The sequence below is a fragment of the Podarcis gaigeae genome (assembly GCF_964106915.1).
Source record: "Podarcis gaigeae genome assembly, chromosome: 1".
Classification (NCBI taxonomy): Eukaryota; Metazoa; Chordata; class Lepidosauria; order Squamata; family Lacertidae; genus Podarcis; species Podarcis gaigeae.
Genome location: NC_139678.1, coordinates 135,561,915 through 135,577,905, shown reverse-complemented (window position 1 = coordinate 135,577,905; position 15,991 = coordinate 135,561,915). Strand labels below are relative to the sequence as shown.

Sequence of the window (15,991 nt, the reverse complement as noted above, 5' to 3'; positions counted from 1 at the left end):
ACTGCAAAAGAAGGCATAAATTGAGGGCGGGGGGGGGGAGTTCAGGAGCCAACTGAGGACAAACAGGTAAGTTACACCCTCTATTGTGAGTGTGGGCAGTCCTAACTCTACCTGGCCAACTGCCCTGGCAACGCCCCCCCCCAGCCAGGATTGGCTGATTGACAAGGCTAGGCAGGAGCCTCCAGGTATCCAGCTTGAGGGGGTGGGGGGGCGGCAAAGCCAGCTTCCTTGCTGGGGGTCTAGTAGTCCCCAGGGGGGCTGCGCACGACCACGCAAAAGCCGCCCCCCAGTTAATGTGGGGAGCGGTCATTCTGTGATCATTTTTTGTTCATTTGCTACATGAAATAATTCCTATGGTAGTAGTATATCATAAGAATCTTCTTTGTGGTCTGTGTGCTCTAATCTCACTCACATAAATATATACATATAAATGTATAAAAGAACACAAACAGGCACACCTCTGAAAATGCCAGTGACATGTGATTCTTTGGACTGAAATCAGATACCAAACTGCAATGAAAGCTTTGCAAGCAGTCAGTGTTTGTGTCTCATGCATATTAGGTTCCCCTGCCGCAGTGCGCAGCTCAAGGGCGCAGTGGCAGAGGGCAGGCAGGAGGTACGTGGGCATCAGATGGAGCAATGGGATGACCATATGGGATGAGTTTGGGTAGTGAAAGGTCTGGAGGCAGCTGAAGAAGTCTCTCTGCTTCTGGAAACTTGAACTTCAGCAGATAAAAGCTGTTTCAGTCAGTTTCTCAGGAGAGGGAGGAGGAAGCTAGATTTCTTTAAGGAACACATCTTTACAAAACAGCAGAGACCTTACTTCTTCCTTACTTTGGCATCAACCTGCAGACATTTCTTCCCTCCTAGCAATGTCTTGCTGTGGCAGCTGAGGTCAGCACTTCTACTCTCACTTCATAGACTTTTAATGCTAACCCTTGTAAAGTGGTTCAGAAGTTCTAATCTCTGGGAAAAACTCCCTCCACCTTCAGAGCCAGAGATTATCAACCTTTAATGCAGAGCTCTTTGCTCCCCTCAGGTATGTTTGATTTAGGAAAATATCAGAAGGAATATTTCAGGCACTTGTCAACATTTGAAAAAGTAATTTGACATGTTTTGCATTTTGTGCATTTGTCCAAACACCTTCTTGTTACCTCCTGCATTTTAAATATAAGTGAATAAACCCAGTCAGACTGAAGTATTCTTTGACTGGTATGGCCTTTTCTCTCATGGGGCTTCTTACGCCTCAGTCTCTTATGCAAGTAGCTTGCAGGGAGAACATGGAGTGCTGACACTGTGCCAGTGCTGTGATAGTGTTAGCATTCTCTGGCAATGAGCTAGTAACTGTTGTCCCCTAAATAATTTGTCATTTTAGAAAGCAGCAGTGCTATGATATGATTGCCTTAAATAACTGAGGTCCTTTCACATTTCCCCCACACTTTTGGGGAGTAACAGCCCTGTTTCTCTCTCTCTACTTCAGTTGCAGGCCGATCAACAAAAGATTGCAATCCTAGCTCCATATACCTGGGAATTCAATAGGACATACTTGTCAGTAGACTTGGGGTGGTATTTCAACATGTTGATTGACTAAGTTAGGATACTTAAGTTCAATAAGTATATTTTGAGTAAAATTGTAGTTGGTTAGGATTGTAATTAATTGATCACAGTCAATTTCAGGAGTCCATGGTTAGGACTGTGCTGTTAATGAGAAGTCCACTGCCCATTTAACTGGCAAAGCTATATTGAACACTGGGACTTCATTCCAAATATATATGCCTAAGACTGCATTGCACTGCATGTGTGGCCTTGAAACACTGCACTCTATGAATGACATTTTCCCTCCAGACAGTTATATAATTTAATTGATGTAATTTATTACATAATCCTAATAAAACCTCCCTGTCAAAGGAACAGAGAACTGTCTGCAAAGTTGTAATTTTTTTTGAATAACATTAAGTTACTTTGGATAATGTTTCATGTCTTATAACGGCAACCCTACGTTATATATCCAAGTTTTTCAGTGCATTGAAAATAAATGAAGGTATTTCAAAGTCTGTTTTAACCGGTCTTTATCTGTGGCTTTATTAATAATACACTGATATACTGTTGTCATTTATGATGGATCAAAAGGCACCTTTATGTTGTGAACCACACTGTGATCTTTGGATGAAGGATGGTATACATATTTAATAAATAAAAATAAATACAATTATTATTTAAGTTTAAATTAATCTTCCCTTCACCTTTTCTAAAATGTAACCATGGTCAGCCATCATATGAGATTGGATGAGACTCGCAGAAGGAATGGGGGGCACTTCTAATTAATTTATCAACTTTTGTTAAATAAATAATACTTTTATCAAATACTGTACATAAAGACTTCTATTAAACACACAATATACTAACACATGAAGATGTATTACATGGAGAATATCTAACTAGAGATGGGACTTACTTTCTTTCTTTCTTTCTTTCTTTCTTTCTTTCTTTCTTTCTTTTATAAGGAATTATTATTTTGACTGTGCCTTGGCAGACTTTTTAATATTGTATTTTTTCATATATTTTTTATTAACTTTCCAAATTTATAACAAATAAGACACCCAAATAAAGAAAAAAAGAGAACAACATTACAATACTAAAAGAGAAAGCAACAAAAACAAACATATATATACCTAATACTTTAAAGCCTAATTTATATTTCATTGTTAACTGACTTCCTCGAATCCCTCCTTACTGAATTTCATTGAAACACTTTTTAACAGCTTTCCAATATCCTCTTTCTAAACACCTGTAGTTTACAATGTTCTTCTCTTTTCATAATTATCCAAATCCATAGTATTTTACAATTAATTCTTAATCTAGTCCTAGGCCCATTTGGTACTTTCAAATAATTTCTACTTATCGTATGTTACAATATTTAGCTAAATAGTCTTTAAATTTCTTCCACTCTTCTTGGTATTCCTCTTCTTTCTGATCATGGATTCTTCCAGTCAGGTCGGCCAGCTCCAAAAAGTCTAACATTCTTCTACTGTTGGTATTTCTTGTGATTTCCAATTTTTGGCCAATAAAAGTCTTGCCACTGTAGTGGCATACAAAAACAATCTAACATCTTTTGGCGGCAATTCCAAACCTATTATTCCAAGCAGAAAGGCTTCTGGTTTCTTAATAAATGTATTTTTCAACATTTTTTTCAACTCATTATAAATCTGTTCCCAGAAATCTTTCACCTTGGGACATGTCCACTACACATGATATAAGGTGCCTTCTTTTTCTTTACACTTCCAACATAAATTATCATTCATATGGTATATCTTTGCTAATTTTACTGGGGTTAAATACCATCTATACATCATTTTCATGATGTTTTCTTTTAATACAGTACTTGCAGTAAATTTAACCCCTTTCTTCCACAACCTTTCCTAATCCTCCAACATTATATTGTGTCCAACTTTTAAATATTGTAATGGAAATTCCTTTAAAATATTGCTCACATTTAATTTGTACAAATTTGAATATGTGGCTGACACCAACAATTAAACACAACAACAGAGGAATGTAACTTCTGCCACCACAGCCTCCCCAACCCAATTCCAAAATTTGGACCCTGTCATGCTCTAGCAGCGAGGAATCTCCACTCACCTGGGGCTCTGGAGGAGCAGCATTTGCTGCATGGCTGGTCCTGGGAGGCCACCATCTTCCTGTGTGGCTGGGGAAGGGGATGACCACTTGGTACTACCCCACCTCTGGGTACTGTGCAGGAGTCCCTTCTGAAGTCCATTTGTGCCTGAAAAACAGATTTCAAAGGAGCTCTCTCTTAGTGTCCATCAGCTGATGGGCAGAGGAGAGCCTTTGAAGAAGCTGGCTTTCAACACTGATCGGTTTATGAGTTCTGAGAGGGAACTCCTTTGAAGTCTGTTTATGCCTGCAAATGGGGAGTCCCTCCCAAGCTCCTTATCTACAGTATGGAGATAATATTTGTGACCTCTTCCAGAATTATTTTAAGACTTATAGCAGCATAATATATCTTGTTGGTGTGTGTTAGGGGAGGGGCAGTGCCTCTGGTGGGTGACATCTTGTGCTCCTTCTCATGTAGCTTGTCCACCTTTGGACCCATCCTGCTCTTAGCTCTCACTTGTGGCTTCTAGAAGCTGTCAGCATGCAACAGTGGCTACACCCTTTGACTGGCTGGCTAAACTAGGTGAGAGTAGCCAATGGGTCTTAAGCCCTCGATGATTTAGGAACTTCCCTTGCATGAGAAGACAGACTCTGGTGGATTGAGTGGACAAGACTTGTAATGTGTCCAACAGTCAAGAAGGTGGTTTTTTTCATGCTCCGTAGAGGAAACTGAATGGCAGATAGAGCTTGTCAACCTGGGAAGAAGGAAAACTCTGTGCCTTGCGCAATATCTTCACAAGGAGAAAAGGCTAAGAAGTAAAATTGGACTTCCGGGTTAGCGCCATCGATTAATGGCGGATTCCCTCCGAGCTCCGGAGGGAATCGGCTCTGCAGGATCGGGTCTTGCTGCTGCAGCGACCCTTAAAAATCACAGGCGCGGAAGCCCTGTGAGTGTGGTGACTCGGCGGGCACCATTTGCACCCCCCCAATCTGCGAAGGAGCCTTTTTTAAAGGCTTCGGAATGGGGACGGGGTGCGGCGCGGTGCTGAGAGTACTGCTTCTTCTGCGGAGTGAAGCCGCAAGCCATTGTCGGAGAGCACTGACTTTTTCCTTTGAACAATTGGACTCTAAAGCAACAACCCGTGAGTAGTACGGAAATTGGAACTTTAAAGGAAAAATTTGCTGAATTAGGAACGAGCGGGGAAGGGTTAAAAAGGAAGTCCGCCCCCCCCCTTGTAAATAACTTAAAGCAAAGGACCTGCTAGCTAAGGTCGAGAGAATTTTTTCTTTCTTTTTTGTAAAAGACTTTAACTTCACGGTTTGACATTACAAGAATTTTTACTGGAGGATAAAAGATTAATTTTGGGAGCTGAAGTTTCACACCCCACCCCCGGACCCGGGAGTGTCCCGTGAGAGAGCCTGTTGATGAAATACTGAAGAGTTTGACAGCTGTCAAGTTAGCTGTCAAGACGGAAAAAGAGAACCCTGCTTTTGTTGCTTCTGCTGGTTACATTTGTTACAATTTGTTGAAAATAAGGAAGGGCTGATACAAAATAACTTGATTTTTGGACTTGAGCTGAAAGGAATATTAAGGAACTAAAATCCCCCTAGAGTGGTTTAGTGACATTACAGGAATGGCTGGAGGAGGGAAAATCCAGGCTGAATTGGACAGAGTATTTGTTCTCTTGGGAAAGTTACAAGGCCAAATCGATGTTTTGGCTACAAACATCTGGACTTAAGAGTAAATAACATTGTTGAATCTGATAAGGATTTGAAACAGGAAGCCTATTCAATTGGACAAATAGAGAAACTTGAGAGTTTTGAGAATATGGAGAAGGAGACATATGTTGCCCCTGAAGAAAAGGAAGGAGGAGCTGTAATTTTGCAGATGTTAAAGGAGAGTTGTACTTTGAGGCCTGACATGATGGCAATAAAGAAAAATAAAAATCTGATGTGGAAAGTCTGGCCTGAATTGGAGAGTGGAGAACTGAGAGATCTCCTTATGTGGAGATCTGAAGATCGAAGGATTATAAATATGATTAAGGTGGAAGTTGGAGCTCTGGGGACATTTGGACTTGAAAGAAGTATGAAACAAGATGTGGAGTACCCCATAGGCTTTATCTTTAAATATGGAGGTCTGGCTGGAAGAAACATGGATCCTGTTGGGCTGGAGCCTCTCCGAGATTTGGGGTTTAACATTAAGGACAATCAAAAAGACCGGCAGAGAGGAATTGAGAGAGAATTAAGAGCCTCGGATGTGAGATCTCCAGGCTAAACAGTATATTGAGACTGATGGACATTTGTTGGGGACTGAAACCGGGAAAAGGGGGGGGTGGAGCCTGGGAATCCAAAGGGTATATAATTATAATTTGTTCTGTTTTTATTTGGTTCTGCTATTTGTACGGAAATTGGGAAAGTCGTGGAAGGGAAATTTTGGTCGACTTTAGGAAAAATATTTAAGAATGAATAATGAGGTATAAGTATTGATGTTGAAGTTTGGATAAGTTAAAACTGGTTTTTAAAATGGTCTAAATTAAATGAAAATAAGGTTTGCAAAATAAATTGAGGAAATGGAAGAAAGAAGAAAAGTAAAATAACAACATGTTAGAATAAATCATTAAGTTAAAGTGGAGAAATAAGTTAAGGACTTGCTGAGCTGATAATTTAAATTGGAATACAAGAAGGGGAGGTGTGAGGAGGTCTGAGAAACAAGTTAAAAGAAAATAAGTAATTGAAATTTTATGTGTTTTTAATTGTTTTTAAGTTTTGGATTTTTGTATTTTTGTTATTTTTTGTCTATTTTTGTTTTTGTGTGGTTTTTGAAAATGCTAATAAATATTCATTAAAAAAAAGAAGAAGTAAAACCTACACAAATCCGGAGTCCCTAAGATGGTTGAATAGCACCTTGCACACCTTCTTCCAGCAACTCCTGCAGCCAAGCTGGTGCCACACATATTGCTCTGCTTACCTTCGGACCACATCAGCAAGGCTGAGAGGGAGGTCTCCTCGTCTGGGCAGCCCAGGATCTTCATATACACTGCCCAGGCTTGTGCCCCAGGGAGGTCACTTAGGGGCTGCAATTTGACTACACTCCTGGGGGCACACTTCATTATCTCTCAAGACAGATGGATGACAAAAACAAATGTATCTGGTTGCTTTGAATACCATAAAGCACTATTATTTTCACACTTTGACATAAACTTTAGTCAAGAAACATTGCTTACCCTGTCAGTCCTATTGGAGATTTGAAGGCAAGTGAACAAAGTTTTATAATTCCACAAAATGCTACTGTATTCCACCCCCCCAGCCCCCGCTCACTCCTGTGCTCCTTCATGTGCTCCAAACCAATGCTAAAGGATCTCCCAGCCTTCCAGAGCAGATTTAGGGGGCCCAGGGACATGGAAAGTCCCATTGCATGAGCATATCTCAATTTGAACATGCAAAAACTTGGGTGAATTCCACTCAGTGAAATTAATGAACATCACTTAGTTAGGTCCATTAATTTCACTGGGTCATCTTTGAGTAAAGCTTTGTAGAATACCACCCATGGACTTCATCATATTGACCTGAGAGTGTTACCTGAAATGTTGCCCGTGTGTGATCCAGATTTCTTATTTTCAACAGTGGAACAAAACTGGTCACTTCCAGCGGAGATGCAACTGTTCGGATATGGGACTTTGCAAAGGGCGGCTGCATTTTGACCTTGGAAGGTCACAGCTATGCGGCCTGGGACTGCTCCTGGCATTCATGTGGAGATTTTGTGGCTTCTGCCTCTATGGATAAAACTAGCAAAATATGGGACCTGAACAGGTATGTGATAATTTATAATCATTTATATGTTGAAACAGATTCTAGATGTTGGTGGGGGGGAGGTTGGCTCAGGAAAATGACAAATGATCTTTTAAAATTTTCAGATGCTTTCAAAAACACCAAAATAATATTGCACCATATTAAACATAAATAAAATGAAAAATCATAAAAAATTATGTCACATTCTATGAAGTGTGTGTGTGTGTGTGCATACCTATTTTATTTGGTATGAAGGGCCTATTGGATTCAGTTTCACAATTGTTGCAGATCAGAGATTTGTGTCATGATTACACCCGATTTTTCTGGTTGTAAGTTATTTTTACATCCATGGGGTTTTTAGGATTTCCCTTTATATCAGTTCTGGTAGAGCGGAGCTTTCCAAACTGTGTGTCGCAACACGTTAGTGTGTCTGCAGCAGTGTGTAGGTATGTCTCGTGAACACTCCCTGTGATCCTCCTGGGGCTGGAAAGGGGTTAGTTTAACCTCCAATTTGCTAGTAGAACTGAATTACTGTGTCACCATTATGAAAAGTTTGGAAAGCTCTGTGGTAGAATATGGAATAGGTGATTTATAGCAAGTGGCAGGAAACCTATGGCTCTATTGGTGTTGCTGGGTCTAAATTTCTCATCATCCCCGACTATTGACCATAATGGCTGGGACTGATGAAAGTTGTAGTCGAACAATAAGAGCTGTTGGACAGTGGAACGGACTCCCTTGCGAGGTTGGAGGCCATCTGTCATGGATGCTTTAGTTGAGATCCCTGCACTGCAGGGGGTTGGTCACTTCCATCTCGTCAATTCTGTGATAATATCATGAGTTCCACAGGTTCCCCACCTCTGGTTCTACAACTTCCAGTTCTTTTTTGTCCATTTCTTTTTTGCACCATCTGGCGATGACAGCGTAATAGGACCAGTCATGTAATTGTACCAACACAATATTCTGGGTTTCTTTATTCTTTGCTGCTGCAGTGGGATTAGGTCTTAAAAGTACTCTTTTGTTTCTTGGTGATTGTGATGGAAATGACTGGCACAAGACACCATGTGTGTTCTTACGGCCAGGAAGAAAGCATCTTCATTTTCCCCAAATCCTACTTCTAATGGATACTTGACAAAGAGAATTAAGCCATTATCTTGGCCTGGAACAGGCATGTCCAAAGTCCATTTGGGGGGTCTAATCCCACTACTGGTTGATTTAATCTGGCCCCTGTGGCAATTTATTTCCTGGGGTAAAATCCTAAAAAAGCCTCAACAACCTCAGGATTTATAAATGCTTTGGTTTTATATCTACTTGTTCTTTCTTGAAAGAGCCCTCAGGGTCAAAGAGTCTTCAATTGAAATTCAGAGTGACTGAATAATAAAAGTATTTCATTCCTTTTCTAGTAATAAACTTGCATTTTATCATTAAAATAAATTTTGAGCTGTTTGCTGTATTGCATATGCTCTTCATATTTACAAAGAATTTCCTAGCTCATATTCCTTCTGATGCATGTAATCATCCCCACAATTCTTCACAACATAAATTTGATTATGGAATTGGAATATGATCAAGCAATCATTTATCATTTATTTGTAGAGTCATGTATTTGTGTAAATAGGCATAGTTCAGAAGATTGTTTAATGTTTCGGTTTGGTATGTGTTCAGGATTGTGCCGTACAGATTGTACTATATATTGTTATCTGGACAGTGATAAGTGATCTGCATTTTTGTGGCCTAGCCTTGTCAGGGCAATGCTGATCAACTAAACAGTTTCTTAGAGACGACCCAATACTATCAAAGTTTACTTTGCATTAGGCTCCAGCTAATAGAAACAGCTGTAAAATTGTTACTGGACTTGTACACCTTAGTCAGCAGGTGAGGCTAGTTGCATTTTTGAATATACCCATCTGTACACAGAGTGCATTTGGATGTAAAGTCAAATCATGGTTTATCATTAAAAGCACAAGAGCCATGTACCTTTGTCTTGCTCTGTCTTCTCTCCTCCCCCTTTTTTATCAATAGAAACTATATCACAAATCAGGTAACTATTGTGGACAGATGTATTCTTAATTGCCTGTATATGCCTGGCAGAATGGGGGGGGGGGGATCAGCAATTGTTTAAAGGCTGAAATAAAAAGTGCCTGCTGAATCTGTATGGAACTCGGCAAATCAGGTGATGTCCATGGCATGAATCACTGTAGGAGGGATTGCAGTGGATGCCCCAGGCAGAGCTTGAGATAATTGTATGCCGTGGATGTTCCTTGGGCTTCCAGCTAGATCAGTCTAGTAGTATCCTTGAGCTGTGAAGCTGAACTAGGGTGAGCACAACCCCATTCATAAAAGGTTGAGCATCTTGTTGATCAGTGAAAGCATTCTTTCACAGGACCTCCATATTATCTGGGTTTATCCTCAGTTTATAGGCCTTCCATCTATTACTGCTTCCAGACACTGATTCAGTAGCTTTGCCACCTCACCTGAATCTCATGAAAAGGAGAAATAGAGCTGGGTATCATCAGTGTCCTGATGGCATCTCATTCCAGATGTCTAGACGACCTCTTTCATGTATATTTGGTTTAAGGGTTCAGTGGTTCAGCCTGTTTCCCGGTGTGAGAACGACCCAAAGACATACGGCATAGTCCATCCACGATAAGCACTTGACGGCGCTGTTGATTTCAGTGGTAGTTAAACCTTACATTAACTTTGGCTGGATCCAGCTTTCAGAGGTTTCACACAAAATCATCATTTATGTGGCATTGTTCCAAAGGGGTTGGACTTGAATGGATTCTCTGCAATCTATGAAATGGAATTCTATCAGTGGTTTAAGTTAGATTTTAAACTAAATACCGTAAGTAATGCTTATAATGGTATTTCTTCACTGTGGGGACATGTTTCATGATGTTTGTTTGCACAATAGCTTGCTACTGCAGTACGGGCAATAAAATTAGTTTGCAAATGCAATCAGAAGCCCAGATGGTGGAGAATATAACTTTTTCTGACATAAATTCATTGGGGAAAGTGTCCTAGGTATTGAACCAAGTGTTGCTGAGTTGAGCAGAACTCGACAGGGAATGTGCTTTCTGGTTTCTGCATTATCTTCACCATCGCTCTTGACAGTCCCAATCTGACAGTGTTGGCACTTTCAATTTTCACTTTCTTGTTTTTGTTACTTCATGTCACATGGTACTCAGGGTTCCAGTTCAACTTTCTTTCAGGAAGAAAGCACATTAAATTTCACTAGGGAAGGAGCTGCTTTTCCATTCAGTCTGAGCTGCCAAGCCATCATTTCTTTAGTAGCTCATCAGCAGATGGTTGATTTAAAGATATGTTTTACTTTTGAAAGGGCTGGATCTGATTATCAGAAAGCTCCAAATGCAACCTTATAGAGAACATGAGTGGATGCTGAAGAAGGACTGCGGCAATGTAGGACGTACTCTGAGATTTCAGACAAAAGCAATGCAATCAGATGGACTTGACCATTATGCTTAACCGTAATGGCATTAGCAGGGATTCCAGACAGAATTGAGTTGCATGATACAGACTCAGGAGAGATAAAATTGCAACATTGCCAATAAATTCCAACCAGGTTTAAAGCTAATTGCACTCACATGTGATGTCATTTCAGATATTGAAAGAGAAAGCAATATATACAAAGGAAAGGCAGGAGGCTCTAGTGAAACAATGTGATTTCTGTTGAATGGATTTATAAAGTAACTCAGTACAGTATAAAGCTTTTTCTTGTGATGAAATGAATGCTCTAGAAAAGCAAAAGTTTGTCAGATTACTATCAGGCAACCTTCCAAAGGTAGCACAGAGAAAGTAGGCTAACAAACCTACATATGGCTTCCATATTAATTATACAATTTTCAATTAGGGAAAAACTCCTCAAATCAGTCTACTTTGAAAAGATTTGAGCACACACAACATATACTAGGAATGAGATATTACTTCTTGGGATGTATCTGAAGAACGGTGAATGGGTGGAAAATAGTTGCTAGCACTGTTGCACAGGTGCCTAAACAACAGTGATGAAGCAAGCCCGCTCTCCTAATTTGCATCTTAGAGTTGTATAATGACTTTATGAAGTTGACAGTTTTACTTCAGTTCCTTTCCTCATGGACTTTCTCTTTTATTTTATTTCTACAGCTGCATTTAGAGATAGTTTGTGAGTATTTATTTGTTTGGTGGCCAAGGCTGTGTTGTGCAATGCAGGAATTTATTTTCATCACCTAGTTGTTTGTGTTGCATTGTTTTTAACAGCTGAATTATATATTGGATTTTTAATATTTGTAAGTAGTCTGAGACTATTCATTTATTTGCTCATTTATATAATTAAATAAATTGCCCTTTTTTGAGCTCTTGCACACTGGGTCATTTTCATTGAGCTGCCCATCACATCTCCAATGTCTCTTCCCTGAACGGGCACTGTGAGTTTGGGTCCCATATATATGAAGTTAGGCTCCTCTCATCCATAATGTGTATCACATTACATTTGCTTACATCGAACGGCACCTGCCATTTTATTGCCCTTCACTCGGTTTTGAGAGATCCTTTTAGAGCTTCTTGCAATGGCTTTTTTGTTCTTGTCACCTTCAACAACTTGGCCACTGTGCTGCTCACCCTTTAACACTTTAAAAAGGACAGGTTCCCCCCCAAAACCAATCCTGTCCATTTATTTGTACTTTCTTCATCCTGTTCTTTAATCAGTTGCTGATCTATAAGAAGATCTGTCCTCTCATCCCATGACTGCAAACCGTACGCAGGAGACTTTGGTGAAGGACTTAGTATAGAAACCATTTTTTGAAAGTCTAAATTCAGAGTGACTATTGGACTTTTACACCTATTAACACTTTCAAAGGACTATAAGATGTTATTGAGCCAGGACTTACACTCGTGGAAGCCATGCCAGTACATCTTCAGCAAGACTTGTGCTTGGTAATTGTATCCTTAATAATGCTTTCCACCACTTTTCATAGAACATACATTAGGCTAGCTAACTTGTCATTTCCCAGACCCCTCCTGAATCCCTCTTTAAAAAGCAGTGGTGCATTGATCACTTTCCAATTCTCAGGCATGGTGGCCAGTCTTAGAGACAAGTTGCATATGTTTATTAGAAGATCCATATTTCACATTTCAGTTCTGTAAGAACTCTCTGGTGGATCCCACTCAGACCTGGTTACTTGGTTACTTGCTTTTTTAAAACTGTCAATAAGGCCCAGAAATTTGTCTCTTGTCAGCACTGTTTGCCTCAGTTCAGGCACTGCAGTCTGCCCTACATCTTCCACAGTGAAGATAAATACGAATAAATCATTCATCTTTGCTGCAGTATCCTCCATTAGCAAAAATTTGATTCCCTTGTCCAAAAGTCCAGAAGCCTCCCTTTCCTGCTTCTAATGCATTAATAATAATAATAATAATAATAGTTCAATTACAGTGACAGAGAAGGAGAAGCTTAAGACTACAGAATCATAGAATTGTTGGTTGGAAGGTGTCTCGAGGGTCATCTAGTCCAGCCTTTCTGTTAGCATCCAGACTTTGGAACACTTTTCTCTGCACTAATAACCAGGCATTGTCCTTGTTAGCTTTTGAGTGCTTTTGGGTTGTTTTTTAAGCACATTTTATTTGGCTGAGACAGAGGTAGCCAGAGGCACCCACAAGGTGCTACAGATTTTGTTGAATTACAACTCTTATCAGCCTCAACCAGCATGGCTATGATGGGAGCTGTACTTCAACAATGTTGTTGGGTATATTGGCTATCCATGACGTAAGCTTTTGTAATTATTTGACTGAACTTGGCTTTCTTTGTCTGGTTGTTATCATTCACTAGTTGATTTGCCTGTTTTATTTGTTGTTGTTGTTTGAATTGTTTTTAACTATTTGTTATGAACTGCATCAGAGGCCCATATTTGGCAAAACGATGGGATGGAAGGTTTAGAATAAGTAATTTAGATGTATGAATTTCTTCTACCCCTAGGCTTAGACTGCAACCATCTATTTCATATGTATAGTGTAGTGTTCCCATCATAGAAAGAATATAGGGGGAGCAATTTGTGCATAGCTGCCCACTGAATGAATGGGGAAACTAGACTGATTTTTCGATGGTTATTCACAGACTTGTTGCTCTCAGTCTAGCAACTGGAGCATACAGGCTCTCAGACTGGGAAGCGTGCCATATACCCACTCTAAAGGAGAAGACATCCGCCTTATTTCACCCTCTAAAATTGACAGTGATGTCATATTCAGCAATAACCAGAACCCTGCGGAATGGACATCTCTCACGAATAACCACAGAAAAAAAGCTTTGTGAAAAGGATGGGTGGGAACAGTAATCACCATTTTATTATTCATAAGTGTAACAAAGATTGAAAAGATACAGCTATGCATATTAATAGATCTGCAAACAGTTTGAGGATTGGGTTGCCTGACCATAAATCCAGGGCTGTCATAGTCATTATGGCAAGATTAATTGCAATTATAAATCTCTTCAGAGATGAAGGGACTTATCTGAGAAATGCAAATCAATCTTAGCTTACTCCTGACAAAGACCGTCAGTTATCTTGTTCAGTAGCACATACTGCACACAGTGAATAAAAAGCAAAGTGACATTTTAAAATGTTCAATCTGAGGTTGTTTTGCCTCTAAGTCACAGTATGTAGAGTTTAGGAATTCAACAGATCATATTGAGCAGTAAAAATATTGTTTTAATTATCTTTGTTGGTTTATCTCTCAATAGCCATTCTGCCCCTCACCCATGCAGCTAAATATAATAAAACCATGTCTTAGTTTGCAACCATCAGCTTTAAACAGTTACTAGTTCTAAACCAAATAATTAATTAACCAGCTCCAGCTCCATGCCTTGTTTCTATCACAATGAAGAATGTAATAAACTGGACCTCTGCTACCATGGCTTGTGAATGGTGTTAGAGTTAATACTTTTTGTGAATTATTGAAGCACCTTTGCCTATATGGAAATTGTTTATTTAAAAATGACTATGAAGCTGTATAATGTTGAAAATTACCTCCATCTTAATTCTACTGCTACTCTCCTGCCTGTATAATGAAATCTACATTTTAAAAAGCAGTGTAGCTGGATCCAGGTCAGTGCTGTGAGGGCATGTAATCAGTAACAATGACCTCATATTACCGGTAATTAGTGTAATGTCTGAGTAAAGTTTGGTATATGATTTAGCAAACTGTGGACAAAACTAGGAGGTTGGAAAAAAGGTTTGCCTCATTTCTTTATTCAAAAAGCAACCTATGAAGCATGTTCAAAGTGTTAAAATTGACATTTTTTACTCTCAGAAACGGACCTGTTTTGCGTGACACCATAGGCGCCGACTCCATGGGGCCTGAGGGGGCCCGAGCCCCCTCAAAAATTCGTTTGGGGGGGCTCGACCCCCCCAATAATTTAAGAAAATTATTACAGTAAATTTCGCTCACGCAGATTTTTTCCCCTAAAAAGTAAGGGGAAATGTCTGTGCGTGTTATTGAGCGAATGTGTGGTCCCTGGAGCTGGAGCGCAGGGGCAAAAATCAGGCAAAAATCAGGTCGGGCAGTCGGGTGGAGGGAAGGCAGAAGCTGCTGCTTTCCTGCATTCTGCCTCAGGGTCTTACTGCCCACCTGCTTCTGTTGCTGCGTTTGCTCAAGCTCAACAAAGAGCAGGGAATCCCCTGCCCTCCTGGCAAGCAGAGGGTTAAGGAAAGGATCGAGTCCTTCCTTCTAATTCTTTCCTAGTCACACTGCGTGCAGGCTCCAGCCCACCACCTCCTCCTCTCCATGCTCTAGGGATGCAGGTGGGAGAGAGAGAGAGAGGGCTGGCTTGGGAGGGGGGACTTTTGCCTTCCTTTCCTCCCCCCACCCCGTTAAACTCCTCCCCTGCATTCTTAGCCAGCTGCTTCTCGGCACATCCCTCTTGTGCTTCTTGTCCCTTCTGTGTTTTTCCTTCCCTCCCCATTTAAAACGTGGTGACAAAGCACGGATCCACATGGATCCTCAGGATTTTTGCATTGGGTCACCCCAAATTCACCATCAGATCACATTACATGTCCATGGCTACAGTCTGTACCAAAAAAATCACGCACCCACTGTTGCCCGGGGCTGCAATGGTGCAAAAACGTGGTTACAAAGCATGGATCCACAGGATCTTTGCACTGGGTCACCCCAAATTCACCATCAGATAACATAGCATGTCCATGGCTACAGCCTGCACCAAAAAAATCACGCACCCACTGTGGCCTGGGGCCACAATGGTGCAAAAACGTGGTTACAAAGCACGGATCCACATGGATCCTCAGGATTTTTGCATTGGGTCACCCCAAATTCACCATCAGATCACATAGCATGTCCATGGCTACATCTTGCACCAAAAAAATCACGCACCCACTGTTGCCTAGGGTCACAGTGGTGCAAAAACGTGGTTACAAAGCACGGATCCACGTGGATCCTCAGAATTTTTTTTTTTTGAATTCTTTTTATTAATTTTTGCTTAAGTGATCAAAAAGAAAAACAATGACAAAACGCAATATGGACAGATCACAAAAAAGTATTTCAGAAAGTTCTCCTTGATCTCTTTTGGGTCTTCAATTAGATGTTC

The 15,991-nt window shown here is 40.3% G+C and overlaps 1 protein-coding gene across 3 annotated transcripts in view; it reads left to right on the top strand.

Moving 5' to 3' along the window:
- Positions 1-15,991, top strand: part of SPAG16 (sperm associated antigen 16) — a 444,022-nt gene that overhangs the window by 224,134 nt on the left and 203,897 nt on the right. For all 3 annotated transcript variants that reach the window (XM_083708993.1, XM_083708994.1, XM_083708995.1), the window contains one exon: positions 7,240-7,425. In XM_083708993.1, coding sequence (XP_083565119.1) covers positions 7,240-7,425 — 186 coding nt within the window. The remainder of the gene's footprint in view (positions 1-7,239; positions 7,426-15,991) is intronic.